Source organism: Aedes albopictus, chromosome 3 (assembly GCF_035046485.1).
Source record: "Aedes albopictus strain Foshan chromosome 3, AalbF5, whole genome shotgun sequence".
Taxonomy (NCBI): Eukaryota; Metazoa; Arthropoda; class Insecta; order Diptera; family Culicidae; genus Aedes; species Aedes albopictus.
This window is the reverse complement of record NC_085138.1, coordinates 161,164,019-161,189,645: the sequence shown is the minus strand read 5'-3', so window position 1 is coordinate 161,189,645 and position 25,627 is coordinate 161,164,019. Positions and strand designations below refer to the sequence as shown.

At 37.5% G+C, this 25,627-nt stretch overlaps 1 protein-coding gene across 1 annotated transcript in view; it reads right to left on the bottom strand.

Annotated features, from left to right (window-relative positions):
- Nucleotides 1-25,627, bottom strand: part of LOC115269024 (uncharacterized) — an 83,923-nt gene that overhangs the window by 39,994 nt on the left and 18,302 nt on the right. Inside the window, exon 2 of the mRNA XM_029877308.2 lies at nt 5,073-5,431. Within this exon, the coding sequence (XP_029733168.2) occupies nt 5,073-5,196 (124 nt within the window). The 5' untranslated portion in view covers nt 5,197-5,431. The remainder of the gene's footprint in view (nt 1-5,072; nt 5,432-25,627) is intronic.

The following is a 25,627-nucleotide window of genomic DNA, read 5'->3' as shown; positions in this document are numbered from 1 at the left end:
CAAGCGGTGATCAGTGTAGGCGATTGCACTATTACGTCGAAGCGCTCCATCAAACACTTGGGCGTGATGATCGACGGTAAGCTCACCTTTGGTAGCCACGTTGATTATGCCTGTAAAAGTGGGCTTCGTGGCCGACCGGTTAGCGGCATCAGTCGTTTAGGTGTCTCGTAACCCAAGGAGTGTGGGTTCGATTCCCGCCCCAGTCCGGGAAAACTTCTCGGCAAACGGAAAATTCTCTACTGGGCCACTGGGTGTTATATGTGTTGTCCGTTGTCAAATGTTAGTAGTGTTCAGTCTGTAGAGGCCGCAAGGTCGAAGACGGTGTAATTGTCTTTTTTTTTTAAAGAGCCTCCACAGCTATAATGGCACTGTCCCGGATGATGTCCAATAGCTCTGCGGTGTACGTCAGTAAGCGCAAGCTTCTGGCAAGTGTCGCTACGTCCATACTATGGTAAGGCGGGCCGATGTGGGGCATTGCGCTAAGTACTGAAAGCTACCGTGGTAAGCTAGACTGCCGGGATGGCCTCCATGGTCAAATGGCAGCGCGCGTGGGACAGTTCCACCAAAGTAAGGTGGACCCATAGGTTCATACCGAGGGTAGATAGTTGGATTGGGGAAGTAACATTCCACCTGACACAGGTCCTGTCAGGCCATGGTTGCTTCAGACAGTATCTACACCGTTTTGAGCATGCGCATTCTTCTGAATACCCTGTTTGTGCTGGTTTAGAGGAAACGGTGAAACGGTGGAACACGTTTTGTTCGTGTGCCCGTGCTTCCGCACAATGCGTCACTGCATGCTTGTCACTTCGCCCACATCATCTTGGAGCTACGTACATAGACTCGGAGAATGGCTAGTTCGGATGCGGTAAAAGAGGTGGTCCAGGGGTTCGAAGCCGGTCATACCGGTGCCCTGCCGTCGAAATCGACTCTAAAAGCGATAAAGTGGCCGCGGAGAGGAAGTCCTGATAGCGTTGATGTCGTGGCGTCGGTCTGCTGGGTTGGATCCGAGCCCGCGGATGGAAAGGGGTCCCCGGTAAGGGCCGGGGCAGGTGGAGTCCCTACTGTCAGCAACCTTCTGGTGCAGCCGATAGGGCCTGAAGGGTAGTGAAACCCTTGCTTACAGCCGGCCAAATCTGGTAGCACGTAGGCCTCAGATCTTGATGTCTGCAAAACAGTTGGGTGCGGGCGTGGTGGTTGACCCTGCCCGCCTTCCGAGAACAAAGGGAATGGTGAGAATCACTCGAGAAACTGGCTAAGCGCCAGTATGCTACACTGCACATTGGGCAAAATCAAGCCCAAAGGTGGAAAAAATTAATAACTTTCTTAATAAAAGACCATATGTGATCATCAATGGCTTATTCGAAAGCAAATTTTCTCAAGAATTGGTTGGTGGATGATTCATGTACGGGCAACTTCTCTGAAACGAGTTATATAGCCCGTTTTACCCCAGTTCCCCTTAAAATTTGTGAATTTCTGTTATTTTACGACACTTGTTATGATTTTAATGATTATTTCGCTGGGATACCATCGCTCCACTCCTATTGAGTAACGTTACATACAAAAAGTTATTAAAATGTTGGAATTTTAGGGTGTTGTGGGGTCAATTAGGCAATGGTATATTTTCAAGGTAGAAATTCATTTTTTATTTTTATTTACGTGACAATAAATAAATAAATGATCGAATACATATGGTTTATTCCTAAAGAAACCATTTTTGGCAAGTTGGATCTTAAATAATTATTATTGGTAATATTTAAGTTTTCCCGCATACAAATATGAGTAGTTCCCATCCCTTTACCACCGATTCCAAACATTTCCAAACGATGAGCCATTGAGTAACGTTACATACAAAAAAATAATAAAATGTTCGAATTTTAGGGTGTTGTGGGGTCAATTAGGCAATGGTATATTTTCAAGGTAGAAATTCATTTTTTATTTTTATTTACGTGACAATAAATAAATAAATGATCGAATACATATGGTTTATTCCTAAAGAAACCATTTTTGGCAAGTTGGATCTTAAATTCTAGATTGAGTTTAAATAAGGGCGAAAGTAACATGAGAGAGTTCTCTTCATCGACTCTCTCTTCTTCAAATTAAAGTGACAAGATGCAAGTATGGTTGCACTTTATGGTCATAAATCGCTAGGTTGCGATGCAATCTAGCGTCTAAGTGTAAAAAAGTTCGATTGAATTTGCATCTTGTCACTTTAATTTGCAGAAGAGAGATTCGATGAAGAGAACTCTATCATGTTACTTTCGCCCTTATTTAAACTCAATCTAGAATTATTGGTAATATTTAAGTTTTCCCGCATACAAATATGAGTAGTTCCCATCCCTTTACCACCGATTCCAAACATTTCCAAACGATGAGGCATTGCTTATATGCTCCAAAAACAACCTAAATGTTGTTTGCGCATAGCCTCATAGACGGGAGGTGACGGCAGCATATAGTTTTAGAGCTTAGTTTACCCAAACTCCCCTATAAACATATTTTTTATTGTATTTTAATTAAAACAACTTTAACTTGAGACTTCTATGCATGATATGAGTTAATATTGAGCTAACCAGTAATATCTCTGCATCCTATGAAATTTGGAAATTTAGGGTACAATGGGAATAAATAAAAAAAAAACAATCAAAAAGCTTGAATGACCATATAAGTTGACAAATAACTTGTTTGAAAGATAACTTCTATACGAATGATTTTTGTACTTACGACATTGCTTTAGCGGGGTGTAAAGCCTGTTTCACCCCAATTTCCCTAAAAGTATAATCAAATTGTTCCGTTGCAGTTAATATAATATATCATTCATATTATAACATTCTGATTCCAATGAGTATACATAAGAGATGTTATAATATGACATTCAAAAATGTTTTTTTTAAATTTAACCCCATTGTACCCTAAATTTCCAAATTTCATAGCATGCAGAGATATTACTGGTAAGCTCTTCATCAATATTACCTCATTTCATGCATAGAAGTATTAAGATAAAGTTGTTTTAATTTATAAACAATAAAAAATAAGTTTATAGGGGAGTTTGGGTAAACTAAGCTCTAAAACTATATGCTGCCGTCACCTCCCGTCTATGAGGCTATGCGCAAACAACTTTTAGGATGATGATTAACCTGGGCTTGTTAGGGGAATATCTGTAAATAAAAAGAAAATCGTGTTAAGTACTGTTCCTTTGAATACCACTAAGAATTTGCATCCTTTGACAGATACGTATTTCGACCTCAACTGTAAGGTCGTCTTCAGTGTCTTGTACTTGACTCGACTCAGGTACAAGACACTGAAGACGACCTTACAGTTGAGGTCGAAATACGTATCTGTCAAAGGATGCAAATTCTTAGTGGAATTCAAAGGAACAGCACTTAACGCGATTTTCTTTTTATTTAACATTTAGGATGTTTTTGGAGTATATATAGGCAATGGCTCATCGTTTGGAAATGTTTGGAATCGGGGGTAAAGGGATGGGAACTACTCATATTTGTATGCGGGAAAACTTAAATATTACCAATAATTTAAGATCAAACTCACCAAAAATGGGTTCTTTAGGAATAAACCATGTGTATTCGATCATTTATTTAGTTATTGTCACGTAAAAAATCATAAATAAAAATAAAAAATGAATTTCTACCTTGAAAATCTACCATTGCCTAATTGATCCCACAACACCCTAAAATTCCAACATTTTAATAACTTTTTGTATGTAACGTTACTCAATGGGAGTGGAGCGATGGTATCCCAGCGAAATAATAATTAAAATCATAACAAGTTCCGTAAAATAACATAAATTCACAAATTTTAGGGGGAACTGGGGTAAAACGGGCTCTATAACTCGTTTCAGAGAAGTTGCCCGTACATGAATCATCCACCAACCAATTCTTGGGAAAATTTGCTTTCGAATAAGCCATTGATGATCACATAGTGTCTTGTAAAAGTTTTTAATTTTTTCCACCTTTGGACTTGATTTTGCCCAATGTGCACTGGGTGAACTCTCCATGGCGACTCATCGATGTTCGTTGCTGCAGGCTGTGCAGCTAACCTTAAGGGTACGATGTGCACTAGCCCATCTCCGGAGAGACGAAGGGTTTGGCGTCAATGGGAATGTGTAGTAGTCCTGGCTTTTACTTTTGTTGTAGAAGACGGCCTTATCCCCAGGATGCTTTTCAATACTGGCTGTGCAAGCACTAGACTAGACTAGACTAGACTAAAAGACGGCCTTATCCCCACACTACCAGGGCCTTCCTGTTCAGATGTCTGTAGAGCAGATTTTCATCCCATGGTTGAGAAGAAAAAAAAGGAGGGCCTATTCCGGGAGACTTGCTGCTCTAACTCAGTCAATGAACAAATTTGATTTTTAGGACACAGTTTGATACGTACAGTACCTGCACGCTAACGCCGCTCAGCACAAAAGTGCATAATTTCCAGACTACACCAAAAATGTGTAACCCTTGCACATTCACAAAATCAGCTCCTGTGTCCGCAAAATCGTTGAATCCGCAAAAAATTTGGTACAGCAATCTAGCTAGGTTTACTAGTGACCTTGGAAAACAAAAAAAATATCGACATTTCGCATCTAGACGAGTTTACGAGCTTTTTTTGAGAATGTGTAACCGTAACACATTTTTGTGTGGTCTGGAAATTATGCAGTTATGAGTAGGGCTTACACATTTTAGTGCTGAGCGGTTTTACTGTGTGGCCATGTAATTTTTTTTTTAACAAATTGGTGTGACATTGACTGAGTGATCGAAAAATAGGTTCCCTGTCTGGTCACAGACCCTACATAACATTCAATCGATAATTTGGTCAACGTGCATGATGATAACGGATTTAGTTGTTGAATATGAATGAAATGAGAAAAGGGTTTAGGATCTCATACCACACAAACACCGACCATTGCATTGGCAAGTGGCTGAGAGGGTATGAAAAGGTTGCAAAAAAACATTCCTGCAGAAAATTTTTGATTGATTTCTTATTGACTGAATGTATAATGTAGTGTCTAATCTAATACACCAGCATCCGTAAATGATGCTGCTACTGCTGAGCTAACGAGATAATCTCACCTGAGCTAACCAATTGACCGTGGACCGCGGTCGCTGTCAACAAGGCCAAACTGACTATAGCGCGAAGCTGGCCCCACCGACCGCCGCGACGCTGTTTGTTGCAGGTCAGCATCATCGTCATCATCTTCTATCAGGCAATTAAGATACACTCAAGTACAGTAAAGTTTTACAACTTTACAAACTATTCGTCATTCAACGAATGGCGGCACGCTGTTTTTCTCACGTAGATTCACCCCTCCGGCAGCACATGCACTATCTAATAAAACGCCGATCACCTGTCCGAGTCTATCACTGAGCCATCCGACTTTTTCGATAGATCTGCCATTGAATGAGCTGCTCAAGGATACTCGCGAAGGCACCTGTGGAGTATACAATAGAAATAAAAAAAAAGAAGCAAATGTAAGTGAGCGGTACTGCCTTAGGCGTCTGCTTATTTTAGGGGTTAAGTTCAATCAACTCGCATCTTAAGTGACTCCTCCCAGTATTAGAGCCAAAATTACTGCCCCTCTAGTTAGAGCCATTTCTAACACATGCGATCGCCGCAGTTTTCAAGGTTGAATTGCATGCTCATCGATGTGAGAAAATCGCAGCCCCCCATCCTTTCATACCTTTATAGATTGTACCAATTTGTTATTGTTACCGCATTACAATTTTTCACGCTTCAGAGGCCGGCAAATTATTCATTATCATCACACATCGCGTTTTTATCGGCTTGCGATTGTACGTTCATACCTGGGCCTGCCTGCATACCTCGTATGTGTTGCAAGTTGGTATACCTACGCGGTATGATATCTTCAAAGAACCTGTGTCTACGGTTTTCAAGTTCAACTAATTAAAGTCGCTTATCTTCCTGTTCCTGTGCAGGGAGATATGGAACGGAGAGAACTGTTCTTCAAACCCCTATATTTACCGCAAACAAAGTGCCAATTTCGGGTGACATACCATACAATCGTCAATATAGTTCCCGAAAACAAGGCAATTATTTTTCGGAGGTGGCAAAAACAACATAATACCGCCAAATAGCAAATACGCAAACAATGGAATATTGTCATTCACTTGTTATGTCAGGTAGGCCATGGTACCAGCCCAAACAACCTGTTATTCATAATTTCAAATCTAATTTGTTGATACACGTGCATCCAATACGGTTATTATGACGCATTTTGCGCCAATTGGGGTAACAGTTGGGAGCTAGGATAGGATGTGACACCTGCAACTTCTCTGTCTAATTTCACAGCTTGCTGTCTTGTTTTTCCGCGTTGCTAAGATTATTGGTCCCCTAATTGGTCTCTTTTGGGCTGACTAGTTGTCGTATCCTATCCTAGGTTGGGAGCACCTTCTTAAATATCAATGACATTTTCTGGACAGAGCTTGTCTTATTTCGTTTGACCGAAGGTCATGTGGCCGAATACAGGTTAGTCGAATTATTATCAAAAGGATTCAGTAATGCGGCCAAACTTCGGATCGCCAACGATACGCTAGACGTGATTGTTATCTCTTCATCGCACATATGTTTCTCTTTTCAGATTTATTAATTAACCGGTTGTCCCCCATTTCTCGGAAAACCATTTCCCGGAAAACCGTTTCCCGGAAAGACGTTTCCCGGAATGTACCATTTCCCGGAATGCACCATTTCCCGGAAAAAAAAATAATATTTAAAATTAATTTTCCGTTTGTGTTCTGTAAATAATGGCAGTGAATTATAATTGTATAATGTTTGACAGTAATGATGTTCAAAGAAAAGTAATCGATAAGGACACAAAATCATTTTCTGCAGAATACATAAGAGACCGTCATTTTTACAATTATTGTAATTCTCACAAATAGTAAATTCCTCCTTATTTCAAAGACTATTCATTTGAGTTTTTTGTTAAAATAGTTGTCAGCATCAAACCACCGACGAAATCAAACTGCTAAGTTTTCATCACATATTTTCCCTTCTTTCTAGCATAGGCTGTCCCTTCTAGTTAAATTGCTAAAATAGTTGTTGACATTAAGCTGCTAACAATTTCATAAGATATTTTGGTTGTATACCATTTCGCCGAAAACCATTTCGTGGATTTTTTTTTCGCAGTGTAACATTTACCGGAATGAACCTTTTCGCTGAACACCATTTCGCAGAATGACGGAATGTACTGTTTCGCGGAATAATATTTCACCTAATTTAATATTTTGCAAACGATAGAAGACAAGGATGGAAATCTAGTGATCATGATCAGATTTCGAATGTGTCGCGGTTGAATGGCATAGTGCGATCATAGCAACAACGATAACATTTTGTCGTCAAGCATCATAACAAACTACGGTCCTAGAAGAATGATTCGCTAGGCATGTTCGGGCGCGATGCGATCGCTATCATGAAGTCGAAATGATAAATTCGCGATTTCATTTTCTTTTGGAGCATTCTTACTTCTTTAACTTGAATATATGCTTATGAAGGTATTATTTCTAATCATGAATGCGGTTTACGGGTGCATAAAGGGCCTAAATTGTGATGAATAAAATTTATCATGACTTGTAACATGATCCGATAACGGGTCATCACGCGATAAACCGTGCATCAGATGCTTTGATTGCTCTGTGATACGAGTACGGTGTGAGGCGTCGGCTTCATGCTACTGAAAGAGCAAGGCTATCTTGGATTATTCGTATCCTGTATCATTTATCGCTTGAAGTGATTTTCTTCCATCCTTGATAGAAGAATCAACAGTGTAATTTCCGCATGGCTTGGTCAGTCAAATCAAAATCAAGAAATTTACATTTGACAAAAAAAGAATGACAAATTATTTTCTCTGCTTTAATTCTTTAACTTTAACTATGCTTAACCTTAGCTCTCCGATTATACTAATTGTTTGTAAATCTAATACCTTCCTGGATACAAATTTTCCTTGTTTGATTCGTAATCTGTTCTCAAGAATTTCGAATGTAATGCCAAAGGCCATTAGGCCAGACGTCATCAGGTCGAAAGCAATCGTTGTCACATAGATTGTACTTTTAAGCATATTGGTAACTCCATCAGAGATTCTTCCTTCTTTCAAATAAGGCTGTTCTTTCCAGCGAAATTATAGTTTGGCAACCGAATTGCTAAATATTCCATCATTTGTCTTCTTCATCAAAGGCTGTGTATATGTGTTGTTAAGTTTGCGGCGATGAAATACGACACTCTATAGAAGATTTCACCTTCTTTTGATGATAGGCTGTTTTTAAAATTACACTGTTGAACATTGTGACCAGCTACTAAACTGCTAATCAAATGAACATTTTTCCTTCTATTAAGGACAAACGTCTTGAAATCCCGCTTCAACAGTGCATTAGAACTTCAGATGCACAAACCTCAAGAAGCAAGCTACAAACAACAGAGCAACATAACAAACAACAGAATAATAAATGTTCTTGCGCTCACTTGTAATAAGCATAAAATGAGAAGTTCAGGTGTGCTGGTTTTGTTTTCGAAGAGATTTGTGCCCTCAAAATCGTGAGTAGGCGTCAAAGTTGACCATTGTGGCGGCCATTTTGGAATTCTAACAAGTCTGTCCTTAAAAATGGGCTGTTCTTTAGAGTAACACTATTAGTGTGTTTTTTGGTGGTCAAGCTGCTGACCCTACCTTCAGAAATGTATCCTTCTCTAAGTCGGGGTTTTTTTCGAGTTGCACAGTTATGTTGTTTATTGGTGGTCCACTGCTAACTCCGTAGGAGGTTTGTTCTTCTTTTTAAATGTGCTCTCCTTTCTAATAACACTTGCTGGTGACCAAACTGGTATCTACAATTGAAAATTTTCCTTCTTTAAAGAATAAGTTGTTAACTTATAAGTTGCAGTGCTACCGTATTATTTAGTATGCCAGCAACTAACTTATTCTTATGAGATTTTTTTTTTTTTTTTTTTAATAATAGGCAGATCTTTAAATCCAATTGGCCTAACATCTATTAAGCCCAGTGATTAATCGCCTCATGTCAATTGAGCCTAATCTCCCAGCATCATAATTTTCGGACTGAGCCTACTTCTCAGCTTCTACACGTACGCCCTTATTGGCTGAAAGCATTATATGTTAAAATGTTGCTTTTTTGTAAACCACGTGACCGCGAAACCCTTAAGTCAAGCAACACTCCTTAGGGATAACTTTATCGGCTTTCTCTTCTTTTTGATGTTTCAACTAGCTTGTACTTTTATAACAGAAATCAAAACAAATCTTATTTTTGTATCAGAGGATTTCCTACCTATCGAACATACGCTGTTTTTTACAGATATGCTATTGATCAGATATCAGATATCAGCCCTTCTTCACAACAAAGGCTGTTCTTTGATAAAAAAAATATGTGTTATGCTGTTTTTAGAATAACAACTGCTAAATTAATATTATCGAAGAATTTTCCTTCTTTCATATATAAGCTGTTCTTTCGGAGTATACTCTTACACAAATTTAATTGTTGATATGAAACATTCCATATTTCATTTGCTATTTTGAGTTTTGAATCTTAGATCTTATCATGATGTAGTCCGTCGATTAGTTAAATTTTTGTATCATATTAACGATTTTCCGTAAAACGGTGCATTCCGCGAAATGGTTAATTCCGCCAAATGTCATTACGCGGAATGTTACACCGCAAAAAGGAATTCCGCGAAATGGTTTTCGGCGAAATGTTAAACAATCGATATTTTCCCTTCTTTTACACCTAGGCTGTTCTTCCGAGTTATCTTTTAAAATAGTTGTCAGCATTAACCTGTCCATGTTGTCGTCAAATATTGTCCCTTATTTTAAACATAAGCTGTTCTTTCTAGTTACACTGTAAGAATAGTTGTTGGCATTGATTGTATAACATTTCGCCGAAAACCATTTCGCGGAATTCCTTTTCGCGGTGTAACATTTCGCGGAATGCACCGTTTCGTCGAAAACCATTTGGCGGAATGTACTGTTTCGTGGAAAATCGTTAATAAGAGAGAAAATTTTAACTGATCGAGAGACAACATCATGATAAGATTGAAAATACTAGTCAACAAATGTAAAATGAAATGTTTCTCATCAACACAGACACAAACGTTACACTTTCAACACTTTCGTGTCGCGGACACATAATCGCTCAATACTGAAACTACTGAGTTTGGCCAACCATAAACTAGGTTGCGGTAGGGTGTGAATGTCAAACCCAAACAAAACTGATATGAGTGTCACGAGTGGTCAGTTAGCCAACTATCAAAGTTTTAAATTGGCAGTTAAATTGGGATTATTAGAATGTAACGTCTGCTTATCTGTGATATCAATATTTCAATTTTTGTTACAAGAAACTTTGAAAGAACAGCCTATTTATTAAGGAAGGGAAATTCTCTGATAATATAAATTTAGCAGTTCTTATACCAACAAAAAGTTCAATCAATAAGGGTGAAAGTGTGGAGGCTGAGTAGCAGGTTCAGATCCAGAATTATGATGCTGGTTCATTAGGCCGGCGGACATTAGGCTGAATAGACATAAGATCGAATAATCATTGGGGTAATTAGATGTTAGACCAAATTGATAATAGGCTTTGAAAGATCTGCTTATAGTTAGAAGAAAAAAATCTTAGAAGAATTATAGTTAGGTACTGGGTCACCAAACAACACTGTGGCACTGTAACTTATCAATAAACAACCTATTCTTCAAAAGAAGGAAGAGTCTCAGATGAAGATATCAGTTTACTCACCAGAAAGTGTTATTTGAAATTACAGCCTATTAAAAGAAGAAGAACAAATCTCATACAGAGTTAGAAGTTAGACCGCCAGTAAATAAAATAACAATACAACTCGAAAGAAGGGTAAGGACAGTAGGATCAACAGCCTAGCTTCCAAAAAACTCACTCAGATGAAGTTAGACGTATGATTGCCAGCCAAAAAGTTCAACAGTGTAACTTGAAAGAACAGCCTATTATCGAAAGAAGGTAAAATATTCTATGAAGTTATCAATTTGTTCGCCGAAAACTGCACAATACATGAACAACCTTTGATAAAAAGAAGGTAAATGATGAAACATTTAGCGATTCGTTCGCCAAACAACAACGTTACTGGATAGAACAGTCATATTTTAAAGAAGGAAAAAAACTCTGATGTTGCTAGCAACATAAACGCTTGAAAGTTCAATCTATTTAAGTGACAACGATGGCTTGTTGGTCCTTACGCCTAATGTCCATTCGCTCTTATTTCCACTTATTTCGATCTAATGACAGTCGGCCTAATGTCCTTTGGATTGACATTCAGAATTCTTAAGAACAGCCTAGCTTAAAGAAGGCAAATATTTTTTCCAGAAAAGTATCATATTTAGCATTGCGTATGAATCGGTGTAGGGGCGAGTAAAGTTTAGCAGAGAAAATAATTATATGCAAAATATTAAATTAGTGGAGTGAACCTGGTGTGATGGTTAGAACACTTGACTATCACGCCATGGACCTGGGATCGAATCCCACTCTCGACAAACTCGCAAAATGTGAGTTTTTCCTTCGGAAGGGAAGTAAAGCGTGGGCCCCGAGATGAACTAGCCTAGGGCTAAAAATCTCGTTAATACAGATAAAAAAAATATTAAATTCCGCGAAATGGTATTCCGCGAAACAGTACATTCTGCGAAAAGTCATTCCGCAAAATGCTATTCGGCGAAATGGTTCATTCCGCGAAAAAAAATTCCGCGAAATGGTTTTCGGTGAAATGGTATACAACCGTTGGCATTAAGCTAGCAATATTTCCATATGATATATTTCCTTCTTTTACGCATATGCCGTTCTTTCGTGTTTATCGAGATCAAACTGCTAACTATTTCATCGAATATTTTCCCTTCTTTTGAACATAGGCTGTTCTTTAAAGTTATACTGCTATACTTTCAACAAGAAGTCTTTGATATTCGTGAGATCAAAAAACTGGAAAAGAGACAATGGTAATGCTCTTGTCCCTCCGATTAGCTGTTGAGGCATACCGTAATTTAGAGACTTCAATTATTCATAATACTCGTCATAAAAAAACTAATACATATTGAATTTAGTACATAACTTTATTATTTTTATGCAAAAAAATCTTTACAAAATAATGAAAATAATAGAAATGTTGTTTTTTTGATATTGAACATGTTTTCCGGAAAATGGTCATTCCGGGAAATGGTTTTCCGGGAAATGATACGTTCCGGGAAATGGTTTTCCGGGAAATGGTACATTCCGGGAAATGGCTTTCCGGGAAACGGTTTTCCGGGAAATGGTTTTCCGGGAAACGACGTACAATCGATTTTTTTTGTGCTGGAAGATTTTCAAAAAAATTGGTGTGTAGGAGTATCAGCATGATGGAAGAGGCCGTGTAGAACACATAAGATTATTTTTTTATAACAAACCATGGATTTTTTACAACATTTTACAAATCAAAGTGAGTATATGGAATAGTGAGTGAAAAACTAAGTGAATTTAGCAATCAAAAATTCTTACTTGTGTATAAATATTTTGTTTTTACGGTGTATGAATATGATTATATACTACGCAAAAGGAGTTCTCTTTGATTGAGTTATTTTTTGTAATTTTTTACAAACAATTTTAAAAAACAACAGTTTAAACTACAAGAAATTACAAGGGTTGCATACTTTCAGGCGTTTATTGGTGTATGGAGATATGTGTCCCACTTTACAAAATTGATCCCGACCCAATTCGTAAAAATACGCTTCGTTAAGAGATTCGACGCCAGATTTAAAATCTGCTATGAACGATCTACCGAAAATATTGCCAGATTTCTTGAAACGAGTTCTCCTTTCGGAAGGGAAGTAAAACGTGGGTCCCGAGATGAACTAGCCTAGGGCTAAAAATCTCGTTAATAAAGAATTGTTGTTACTATACCAGCTGTACTATCAAAGTTACCCGTTTTACGGTATTTTGACAGCTGGTGTATAACGTGTATAATTGCGTATTACATAAAGCGTATTCATATTTCCATTGTGTTTTGTATTTTTCGAAGTATGTTTTGTATACCGAAATGCGGCGATGATAATCAAATCAAATAATCAAAAATCAAATCAAATAATCAAATAATCTGCATTCGTAAGACTGTAAACCGATAGCTAACAAAATCTATTAGCCAGTTGAAAAATCCTTACATTTTAAACATCCTTTTTCTCATGGTGCGAAATAAAAAGCAGACTCAACAAACAAATCACCCAAACAAAAAATCAGATAAGTAACCAAAAGTCCGGTTTATTTGTACGATAAAAAAAATGCCCAGCATTTTCCCATAGCGCGATATTTTTTTCTTTCATCGAATAATATAGTTAAATTCTAAAATTAGATTTTCGTACAAACTCTTAAATGTGTAAAAACTGATATAATCTAAAGAATGTAGTTATGGAAAATTGGGGAAATTGTGTATTTTCGGCAGGTCTCTTCTTTTCTTCAAGGGGGGTTTTTGAAAGCTTTAGTTGGCCTCAAATTCTTCCCAATCAAGCTAAATTATACGAACAAGTTTCAGGAAAGTTGGTCGACAAAAATCCCTCATGACGAAGAGAACAAACCTACCGAAAATACCCATAATGGCACAAATGTCCCAAATGGAGGATAACGTGCCTCTGGAGCCGGCCTTCTGATACACCTTTTGTATTCGAAATCCTTTGCTGTGGTGGTATTGAGCATACATTATGCATTGAAGTATCATTAGGGCCTAATTGACCAGATTTCGCTTCGTCAATTCTCTATTTCGCTAATAAGATGATCAACAACAAACTAGATCGCTATTCTTCTTGTTTCTATAGCCAGATGTAGCCGTCTTCCGCAGATTTTAACCAAATCGTCACTGATTTTTCATTAGGGCCTAGCTGACATTGTCGGTTTCTCATCATTGATCCTCTCTTTGTGTTATTATAGTTTGTGTATTAAGTTTTACAAAGATTTTTTTGGTTAAAAATGCGTAGAGGACGACTACCTCTTGCTATAGAAACAAAAAGAATGATGGTTTAGTTTGTTTTGATCAAGTTATTAACAAAAGAGAGGATCGACGAAAAGAAATCGATCAAGTCAGTTAGGCCAAATGAGCCATCGTCGATTTTTTTTTTTTTGAAAACTTAACAGACATTCTGTAATAACACAAAGAATGTATCGATGAAGAAAAATCGATCATGTCTATAAGGCCCTTATGAAAAATCATTGTCGAAGTCCGAAGCAATAATAATAACATATGTGTTCGGTTTCCAGCTGGGTGTCTCATAAATTTTCAGCTTCAAAAAATCCCCAAAAACTGCATTTGCATATGAATGGCCGGCTACCGGCATTAAACTTGTTTCACGATGGTTTCATTATGTACGATAGTTTGATAAAATAAATTAAACCGGATCGCTAATTGCACATTTATAGCAAAATCGGTAAACGATTCGAGAACTAAGAACGGCGCCAGCATTGCTTGTGACGCATTCATACGCATGCGAGACATACGATTAATCGAAGCTGGATTTCATAATTTCGACTTGACCTATTATTTTCGTCTGATCTAATGCAGTGTTTCCCAAGGTGAAAAATTTATTGGAGCAAAACTTTTCCGACACTTTCCGCATCAAAACAAGAGCGATACCATACATATATAGTAGGTCTGTTCAATTTTTAGAAATGTTTTCAGATTCTCAAGTTCACCACACCATCGACTATTTTTGAACTACTAAAAATCATGACTACAATAAAAAAATTCTGAAGTCAACTCTTTTAACATGAATTGAAAGATATACGTGTTTGCTACCATTTCTCCGAACAACGTGTACCATTAAAATTGACGAAAACTTGTGTAATTATCACGTTTGTAATCCGATAAATCTCAAAAAGTTGAATTTTTGATAGATTTTGTTCTGGAACTCCCTAACACCCGTATTAAAATGAACATTCTAAAACGGCTCCATATTCTCTAATATCTTGTAGTTATTTGCTTTTTTTTACATCAATGTTGTAGGAGTTGAGCAAAAATAGGCTCCTAAAGGCCTACCTCAATTTTTGCATGAATCGGTTAAGCATTAATTAATATGGCATATTTACTCATTTTTCATGTATTCCTATCAGGTTAAGCCCATAAAATAACTTTTTGAAAAATTTAATATTTTTCAAAACTCTCCTTAGTACTCAATTTTGAATAAATTTTGTTTACCGTGTATGTCAAACAGGAACATTTGCTGTCAAAAGTGAGCCAATGAGATTTCTTTTGCAACCCGTCGGTCCACTTTCATTACGTCAAGGTTGACCTCGAATGTCAACCAAGACCTGCTTATCATATTTTTTTCGAATTTATTAACTATTCTGTCATTGTTTAAGTTCGGAAAAAAAATCAACTAAGATCAGAATAGCATGCTTCTTCGTGTTATACAACAAAATCGAGAAAATATTTTTCATTTTAGGAGCCTATTATTAAAATTCGTGAAAGCCAGATGTAACACAAAAAATTGAATCGTATCAGCACTGATATGAATAGATATCAATGACCAATACGCTTGTTTTTTCACACCCACGATAGGGGGAAGCCAAGGCAAATTACAAGGAAGCAAAGCCACTACGTTCAGTACAATTTTGCGCCACAGCGTAATTGCCTCCGAAAAGCTAGTTTTTGGGACATACGGGTTTCCCGAATTTTTAAAATTAATTCCTACAGTATGATGTCTAAGAAGCAAATAACCACAACACATTAGAGAATATTATGCCGTTTTGGAATATCCAAATTAATACGTATATAAAGGTTGTTCCATAACAAACTCCACCATTTTTTTTTAAGTTTATTCGTATTACAAATTTGATAATTAGGTTCATATGTTTCCGTTTCGTTTAATTTTATTGGTACACGTGGTTCGATGGCGGTTCGCTAGATGGGCTATCTCGAACGTTGGTTGAAGCAAACCCCAACTAAAAAGCACTGTCAATGTCAAAACGAGTTTGACGTCTGACCGCTGTCGCATCACAGCTCCTATAAGACATGTATGATACATATATGTACAAAATGTTTAGTTTATGCAGTGAGTATTTCGTGACGTATTTGTCGTCACTTTTGCGTGTGTCCAGATCATTTTGATCAGTTGTCAGTTGCCCCTTGATACCTTGAAGTTGCCAACAATTTCTAAAAAATCAATTTTCATCGAATTATTGGTGCTAAACGAATTTGGATGAAAACACATGAAAATCTTGAAGAAGTATGCACTTCTGAAAACACCCCCGTTTTGAAAACTGTTTGAAAACAATTCAGTTGCTTAAACTAAACTAAAATAGGCTGATTCTTCAAAAACCGTTTTCAAGATCGAACCAATAAAATCTCCACAATGTTTGATTTTTTTCTTAAATCATGTCTTATAATGAAGGTTCAACCTATGTTTATTATACACACAGATACGTAATACATACTCAAAACAGTTTAATGTTTTAAATATATTTTATTCTGAAAATTTTAATCTATTACGAGTATCCATAATTGATAAAACATTAAATTTTCTTGCTTTTCCGGATCACCAACGCACACCTGCTATGAAATTATACTTTTCGGAAATAACCACAAGAAAATTGTACATTTTTGGGCGTTTTCTTAGGTTTTTGGCTGAAACAAATTTCAATTTTCTCTTATGTCACCACCACCACAAAATTATGCGTCAAAAACTGCAAAAAGTGACCAATTTCACTCAAAATCACGGTAACCACATCGGCTATATGGACCCTAATATAGATACAATTTTCTAGAAATAAAATGCGTTATACATTTGCATTTTATTTCTAGAAAATTGTATCTATATACTTGTAATAAAAACTTTATGATTATTCGAAGTGATTTATAACGTAGTGCAATGTTCGAAAGACTCTTAACTGTAAAGACCCGCAGCCATAGCTGATGGACTTATAGGGGGTGGTCAAAATGTTTGGCATAAGCAACATTTTTTCTCTCACAAAAAAGTTCAACATGCTATAACTTTCCATAGAATGCATCAAAAATTCTCAAATTTTGACAGTTTCCCGAGCAAGAATGAATAACTAACACAGCATACCAAAGTCAGGTATCATACCAAGACAAGGTATTGGTCGGTTACCCGGGTATTGAAAATAACTTATTTTGGTATTTTCAAGGTATTGACAAAATACCTCGACGAGTTTTTGGTTTGGTGTTGAGGACTGCTTGAGGTATTATTCAATTATGGAAAAATCACTATTTGTATGAAAAAATCGCCGATTATTATTTGGATTTTAGATATTGCCATACCTGATGACGCACAGAATACACACCAGTTATTATTTTGGTATTTTACCTCTTATGCAGGGCTTCTTAATACAGGCGTTCCTCGATAGTACGTACCCTCGATATTGCGTACCCTCGATAGTACGTACACCAAAATTTAGTTGAATTTTAATCTACAAAAATGAGTTCGAATCATTAGTAGATGTAAAGCAGAGACTCCGATTCTATGAATTTGTGTTATGCAGACACCTATAACACGGATTTTCATTAAACAAGCGAAATGAAAGGCATGGACGAATACGTTTGATGTAGTGATTGCAGTATTCTTCGCTTTACAGAGATATTTTCTGCCAGTCATAATATCTGGCATCATCATTCTGGCGTTACATCCCAACTGGGGAGGCCTGCTTCTCAGCTTAGTGGTCTATGAGCACTTGCACAGTTATTAACTAAACGCTTTCTTTACCAATAGAACGTTGTACATAATACAATAAAAAGGCACATGATGATTCTATTTTGTGTGGTAATAAAAAAAACTAAATTACTCGGCGAATTTGTGAATGCTCTTCAAAACATGTATCAAACCCATCAAGTTACTTATCCAAACCATAGATTTCAGTTCACTTACTTGTTATTTTTTTTCTCTTTTTCAACAATTCACTTTTTTGCGATACGTATAAAATATTTGACAGTTTTCCATGAGTTTGGAAATTTTAACAACTTTACTAGGGCACTGCAAGCCGCGGTTACTAAGGAAAATGTTCTTAGTTTTTGACGTTTCGTGGCTTTGTTGTTTACGATTCGTAAAAAATCGTCAGCTCTCGCATTAAAAAAAATCGCCAGCTAATCATGAGTGGTTGGATTTATTTCAAAATGTGGGGCATGCATGCGTGTGCTGTTCTATATCTTGATGTTGGCATGGTGGCTCACCTTATGAAGTTCCTTTTGGGATTCCACAAGACTTCCATCCGGGATTCCCCTCGTGGTTTGTCCACAAATTTGTTCCAGAGCTTTCTTCTGGGATTCCGTAAGCTCTTAATGAAATTCTTCCGGAAGTTTATTTAGGATTCATTCAGAAGTTCCCTCTGCGGTTTTCCAGGAGTTTTTTTTTTAGATTCCTCAAGAGGTTCTGTCTGGGGTTCCGTCAAAATCTGTTGCCAGGAAGTTCCCCAAGATTCTTCCAGAGATTCCTGGATTCTATAGAAATTAATTCCGAGATTCCTTCAGCATTACTTCTTCTAGGATCGCCTTAGTAATTTTTCCTGAAACTCTTCCAGGTATTCCTTCCGTGGTTGCCCCACAAACTTATTCTAGAATCCCTCTGGGATTTATGTGATTCATCAGGGAGCTGCTTTTTTCCTGTGTTTATTCAAGGAAATCCTACAGGAACTACATGAGGAATTCCTCATAAACAAAATACTCCAAAAAAAATCATAACTCCAGGAGGATTTCCATTACAAACATCTGAAAGAATTCCAGAGGGGTCTAGAGGAACTCCTGACTGAGCTCTTGGTAGAAACCAAAAAAGAGACGCTAGATGATTCCTGGAAAGAGTTCTCGAAGAAATCCCGGAATCAGTTTCTGAAAGAATTCCTAGAAGAAGCTCTAAGAGGAATTCCGGAAGAAGTTCCAGAAAAGTAATTCATGACAGTCACCCAGATGAAATTCCCGGAGGAATCCCGGAAGGAATTTCCGAAATAATCCTGGAAAAATCACAGAAAGATAACCTGGTGAAATTGTTGTAGGAAACCCAGAAAGAATACTTGAATCAGAAGTAGCTCCCGAAAAAAAAACCGGAAGAAGTTTCTGGAGGGATCTCCAAGGCTCAATTGAGAATGGCAAATGCTTCAGAACTAAAAAAGCACTTTTTCCCAAAATGATCCACAAATCGAAGAAAATAAGAATGTCCGATTGTTTGTTTAGTCAATTATGACAATCGGACACGCTGGTTTTGTTCGCTTTTGCGTCATTCTGAAGAAAAGTGCTTTTTCTGTTTTGCATAATATGCGATTCTCATTTGAGCCTTAAAAAGCTTTTAGGGGAATACTGAATAAAGTTCTTGTCAGGGATCTTGTAGGATTTCTGGGAGGGTTTCAGAAGGAATTCCTGAAGAATTCACAAAAGATACTCCGGGAAGAATCTCGTATTAAATTCCAGGAATAAATCCTTACGGATTGTTGCAAGAAGTTTTTGAAGGTATCTCGGTAAGAATTTTTTATACAATTTCCGAAGGAACTCCTACAGAAATTTTGGGTGAAGTTGCTAAAATTTTCAGGAATACCCAGGCATGGAAATAATCGTTCACAATTCATTCATTTCGAGCTCTCTCGCAAACATTCTCGCGGAACGAAACACAACCCCAGCAAGCCTGTGCATAGTGTGTTACGCACTCAGGCGAATGAAGGGGATAAAGCAAATACACGAAAATTATGGCAGCGTTCATCGTTGTTCACGTTCACTCGTTGAATCATTCGGTACGGGACTGCAATCGCAAGGCGAATGTCTCGAAAGGATCACACGTGAATGCATTCCTTCAATCGCGGCGATTCTTTCGTTTCGTTCGTCGTACTTCTGCTGATGCTGATGGTGCTAGTTTTTTCTATCCCATCTGTTGGGGGCGTTGGGGGTACTGATCAATTGCGTGTTTTAACTTCAGTTTCGAGGCTAATTAGGAAATCATCTAGTATCGATGGTAAATATGAAAGGATCTATAGATTTCCATGTAATTTGAAATCAGGCAATTTTACTAGTGCATGGGGACAACATCGCCAAACGTACATTAATATTTATTTGGGCTTGTAGGAAAGATGGGCTAATTATCTGATTCATTCACATTACGTTCGCCTGTTTTATTACAGTTAAATTGTAATTTGGAACATGTGTAAAATTTTGAGCCTGATTTAGACAACCAATATTATAATATAACCGGAAAATAAATTATGAAGCTTACATACTTTACAAAGGAAAGGAAAATCAACCGCTGTGTTACCGTGTTTGAATAGATCATGAGAATTATTATTCTGGTTTATTTATGTTTTTAATGTTAATCAAGGATTTCACTAATTGATCAATTTTGACAGTTAAATTTTGGCCAAGGTGTACAGGGCAAACAAAAATATTTGTCACTCTCAAAAAACAAATAGGGGCAAACTGAATCAAACAATAAGCCGAAATATATTTGTCAAAAGTGGTCAAATATTTGTCGTTCAGGCAAATCAGGCTCAAATCTGTGAGTTTGATCCTCATCAAGGGCCCGGCGGCGCGATAGACATGCATGCATTCAAGTACGGTAGAAATATTTCCTGATAGAAAGCTATCATCATGATACATGGTACAATAGTAGTTATATTTAACCGAATCAACCGTTTTCGCACCGCACCATCTGCCAATGTCACTGCCAAGGTCAATGCATTTTCTCCCTTTACCCTCACATGACCAAGGAAATATAACACGAATAGACATGCTTTACCTCCCCATCTAGCAATAAATTAAGAAAACGCACCAAACCCGCAAAATAATATTGTCATAACAATCACGCGAATGCAATCTTTCATTCGCACTGAATCTAAAATTTGATTCTTGTGTGAACGTTCGCGTAAAGATTCATTGAATCACGGCCCACCCGAAGAACCACGATCGGCATGATTGAATCTCTTTGGTGCCATTCTCTTTATGCAATCTTTCTTTCTGCCGTTCATTTGTATTGAGACTCGGTGGGGTTCATTGGAACGGTTCGATCCAACCGCGAGCGAACGATACAAAGCAATCAAAACAAAGAACGCAATTGGCAAGATGAATCTGAGTGAATGAATTTTCCCGTGCCTGGGAATACCTACTGGAAACCACAAAAAAATAAATCCAGAGACATCCTAAAAGAAACTATTCGGAGAATCTCGGATGAAATTTCTGGTGGATTCCGGGGACTTCTTGAGAAATTCCGGAAGCAATCTCTTGAAGTCCGAACATAAACGAGAAGGTCACTATTCAATTGTTTTTGGGTGAACCCGAATCGTGAGATTCGGGGAAAGACATTTCACTTTCTCGCTTGCTTTAGGGATTTCTTCAAGTTTCAAGCTTCTTTCAGATCCGAAATTCCTGTAGATGTTGGTTCCGAGATTTCTCCAGGAGTTCTTTCTGGGATTCCTTAGGGATTCTTTCAGGAGTTTCTTCTGCGATTCCTAATGAGATTCCAGGGTCTCTTTCAGAGATTTCTCCTGAGATTCCTTCCAAAACTTCACCAAGAATTTCTTCTGTAATACTTTCTGGACTTCCACGATTTCTTCAGGAATTTCTTCCTAAATACCTCCAGGAATTTGCTTCCGGGATTTCTCCATGAATTCAATCCAAGATTCCTACAGGAATTCTTTTTAAGATTCATTGAGTAATGTTTCCTTTAATTCCTTCTAGAATTCCGGGATTCATCCAAGAGCTCCGGGATACCGCTAGGAATCCCTTCACGTAAAAAAAATAAACTCTTGGAGGAGTCCATGTATATTTTTGGCAGTCCTGACGTTCAAGAAATAATATTCTTTATTTGAAAATGAAATTTGAAATAAAAATTTGTGATTCGATAGTACGTACGTTTCGATAGAACGTACACTAAACGAAGCGATGGTGTACGTACTATCGAGGTATGCCTGTACCTCATTCAGGTTAGGTATTCAGTTTTCCATACCAGAGTTTGGTATTCGTCAGCTATTTTCCCCTGCTCGTGCTCGGGTTGTCAACCTATTATATGTGCATCATTGATATAAATTTGGGCTCGATTGGTTAATCTTTCGCGAAGCTAGAACCGTTTTCGTAAGACAATATTTCAGACAGCTTATTTTTAAACTGTCATATCTCAGAAACCAGTGAACTGAAATGAATGAAATTTTGATCGTTTATCAACAATATATTAAGGATTCACAAGTTATTAAAACATAGGTACTTTTGAAACATTTAAAAAAGTGATCATGGGTTGACACTTTTTGGATCTTTATCGAAAAATGTTTTTTTTTACATAATGTCATTAAGTTTTAGTTTTCATACCTAAAGATTTTCTACTTCTGTTCTTAAGATATCTCTAATTAGATATATTTGAGCCTATTTCAAGTGAAGGAAGAACACTTTTAGTAATTTTTGTGTGGTATTGTAAAATTGACTTATTTTCCTCTAAATGGGTAAAAATTTCAAACCGGAAAATATTACATTACATAATGGCGCATCAAGTACTAATATATTGTTAATAAACGTTCAAAATTTCATTTGATTCTGGTTTCGGAGATATGACAGTTCAAAAATTTGTTAGCATGAATACTTGCACAAATCTTGGGTGGAGTTGCAAAGTTGAATATATCCATTGACATTGCTGATATCGCTACTAATATGTACCTTCATTTACCTAATTTGCTTTAACATTGTATTACCATAAAATATGTTTACCAATACCAACACACTCACTGTCTGAGTTTATAGCACTCAGGTTTCGAATAAACGATCCGACGTTTGTCGGCTCTTTTTGGATTCAGACTTCAAGCTTATCAGACGTACTTACTTTAGAGAAGAAGCTCCATCAGTTACCTGGTTCTTTCTACAGTCCACCCGTTATAACTATAGTTAGTCCGTTCGGCCCTTTGATTACTTAAACAGTGTTATTAAGTATAAAACAAGGATAAATTATTTGGCGGCGAGAAAAAACTAGTAGTGAAAAAGTAGTGTGCAGTAAAAAAAAAATCGGGAAGTGTGCCGACCGGATCACCGAGCAGGCAGCGTTTGCGAGGGAGCGGTAGCAGAAAAATATTCCGGTCTGGATCTCACCACTTCAACATCAGCGGAAGACCTCAAATTGCGGTATCGGAAGGAAAAATCACCGAAAATCATCCGTAGAGGACACGGTAGAGGACGTTTTGGGAGAAACGGTAAAGGTAAGGAACAGAAGGTTTTCTTTCAAGCACGGTTTTTGCTTTTTTGTGTTCGGCCAACGCCATTTTGTGGTACCACCAAAACGACGCCCAGTGTTTTCTTTTGTTTGGTGAACCTAGGCCTGGTGAACGAGCCAGAATAAAAGAGGGGGAAAGACAATCAAATTTTATGAGTGCTTTGTTTTTCATCTCTCTTTAGAAAAAAAATAGTGGCAGCTGAACGACGACAGTGATCCAAAGACGAGATTTTTTTCCAGTTGGAATTAGTACGAGGGGTGTTTTTTTTCTCATTTATTTCTGACAACTTTGTTGGCTTTTGAGAAGTTGGTCTTGCGTGTAGGCAACAATGTCTTACGTGGCCCCTAACATCGACCCATACCGCAAAGGACAATCATTTGCGTCTTGGTATAAACGACTTGGATACCATTTTCGCACCAATAAAGTTGCGGATGAGAATAAAAAGGATCAGTTGTTTCTCCTGGGAGGCGACTACCTTTTTGAAGTTGCCCAAAATCTGTACCTTAGCGAGCAATTGCTTGATGCTGCTCCGCTTGATGAGCTGGTACAAAAACTGAAACAAAGGCTTGATAAAACGGATACAGCTCTTATTCAACGTTTCAAATTTGGTACTCGGGTGCAACAACCTGGTGAAACAGCCAGTGATTTTTTATTCTCTTTAAAGCTCCAGGCCGAATATTGTGACTTTAAAGATGACAAAGATGGTCGCATACTTGATCGTGTGCTCATTGGTCTGTCGGATGACGCTTTGAGGCAAAAATTATTGGCTGAGGAGGGAGAGAAACTTGATCTAGCGAAAGCTGAGAAAATGGTTACGACATGGGAGTTGGCAGTTTCTCACGCTAGAGCCTTAACAAATGACAATACTTCCACACAAGTCTCTTCAATAAGAAGCCTGACTGGAGGGCGAGGAGCTATTTTGCAGCGTATTGCAGATTTGGCTCGAGGCCGTGGTCCTGTTAAAAGCCGTTTGGGTTACAGGCCGCACAATAGCTTCAATAGGTACAACGGTCGAGCCAACCATCGTTCGCCAACCAAGCAGGTGCGGTTCCAGGACCAACATCATAGATACCGGGACGCATCGGTTCGCCCAGCGGAACTAAAAGGCAAGGAGCAGCAGGCCGTGATTGACCAGAGAGTGTGTAGGGGTAGGCGGGGCATAATGAGCAGCTTAAGCATTTTGCCACCAAATCCAGTAAATTAAGCGCAATCAATGTGTAATTTTGACGTATAATCCTCATTTGAACCTTATCTGACAAAAACTAATCGTTGAAATTTCGAATATAGCTATAAATGTTGCAAAATTTAATGTTTTTAAAAACGTATAAAATCGTGGATTGCCATTTAGAGGTGGGGCATAATGAGCACCCTAGGTGGGGCAGGATGATCAATCCCTGTTTTGTACACAATCAAATGTTAACTGACTGTTCTTATCAATGATAAAGCATACCGGCAACAACCAATAAGAATTTGGGGGGATTATGGGATTTAATTTGTAGGGAACGGTGGGGTTGCATGGAGTTTACTATTAAAGCATTTTTAAACGGTGATAATTAACAGATATTGATTTTTTAAAGCTAATAAATTGAAAATTAATGATAAAACATTACTATATGCATCCTAACAGAGAAAACCAAAAGTGAAAATCGTTTGTTTAAAATGTTAAAAATTTTCATCATTTTTCCATCAGTTGCTCATTTTGACCCACCCTACTATCAACTTTTTAAAGTATATTTTTTTAACAAAATAATTATACAAATATTTTGAAAGTGTTACAAATACATTTCATTGACCCAGTAAACATCAAGAAATTTGATACATACCCGTTACGTTCTTATTTTGATTCCAAAACCTTATTTAAGGTCAGCTGATTCTTATAATATTTCCCCAGTACATGATCACTTCACGCATTTTGACTATTTTTTCAAAGCAAACGGCTTTTCTGACAAATGTTTCGTCATCAATTCATTGGATTTGAGGTAATTAAACTACAATCAAGCAATTTGTTTTGAAAATTTGGAAATTTACAGTGAAAATACAAGGTGCTCATTATGCCCCACCTGCTCATTATGCCCCGCCTACCCCTAGCTATTGTGGAGCAAGGGGACACGTGAGAAGGAAGTGTTTTAAGCTCAAACACTACCAGGAGGATCAAATCAACAGCATCGACATGGAAAAGCCTGGTCCCAGTTCGGGTATTGAGAACAAGTTATCGAATATGATGAACCGTTTTTCATGGGAAGACGACAGTGAAGAATCAGACCAAGGTGAATTACAGTGCATGCATATTTTGTCAATTAACAACATTAGCAATCCATGTTTACTACAACTAACCATTGAAGGGAAGATTTTACAAATGGAGGTTGACAGTGGCTCTGCTGTTACGGTTATTGGGAAAAATCTTTTTGTTTCCCATTTCAATAATCCCCTTCGGCAGAGTAATAAAAAGTTGATAGTGGTAAACGGTTCCA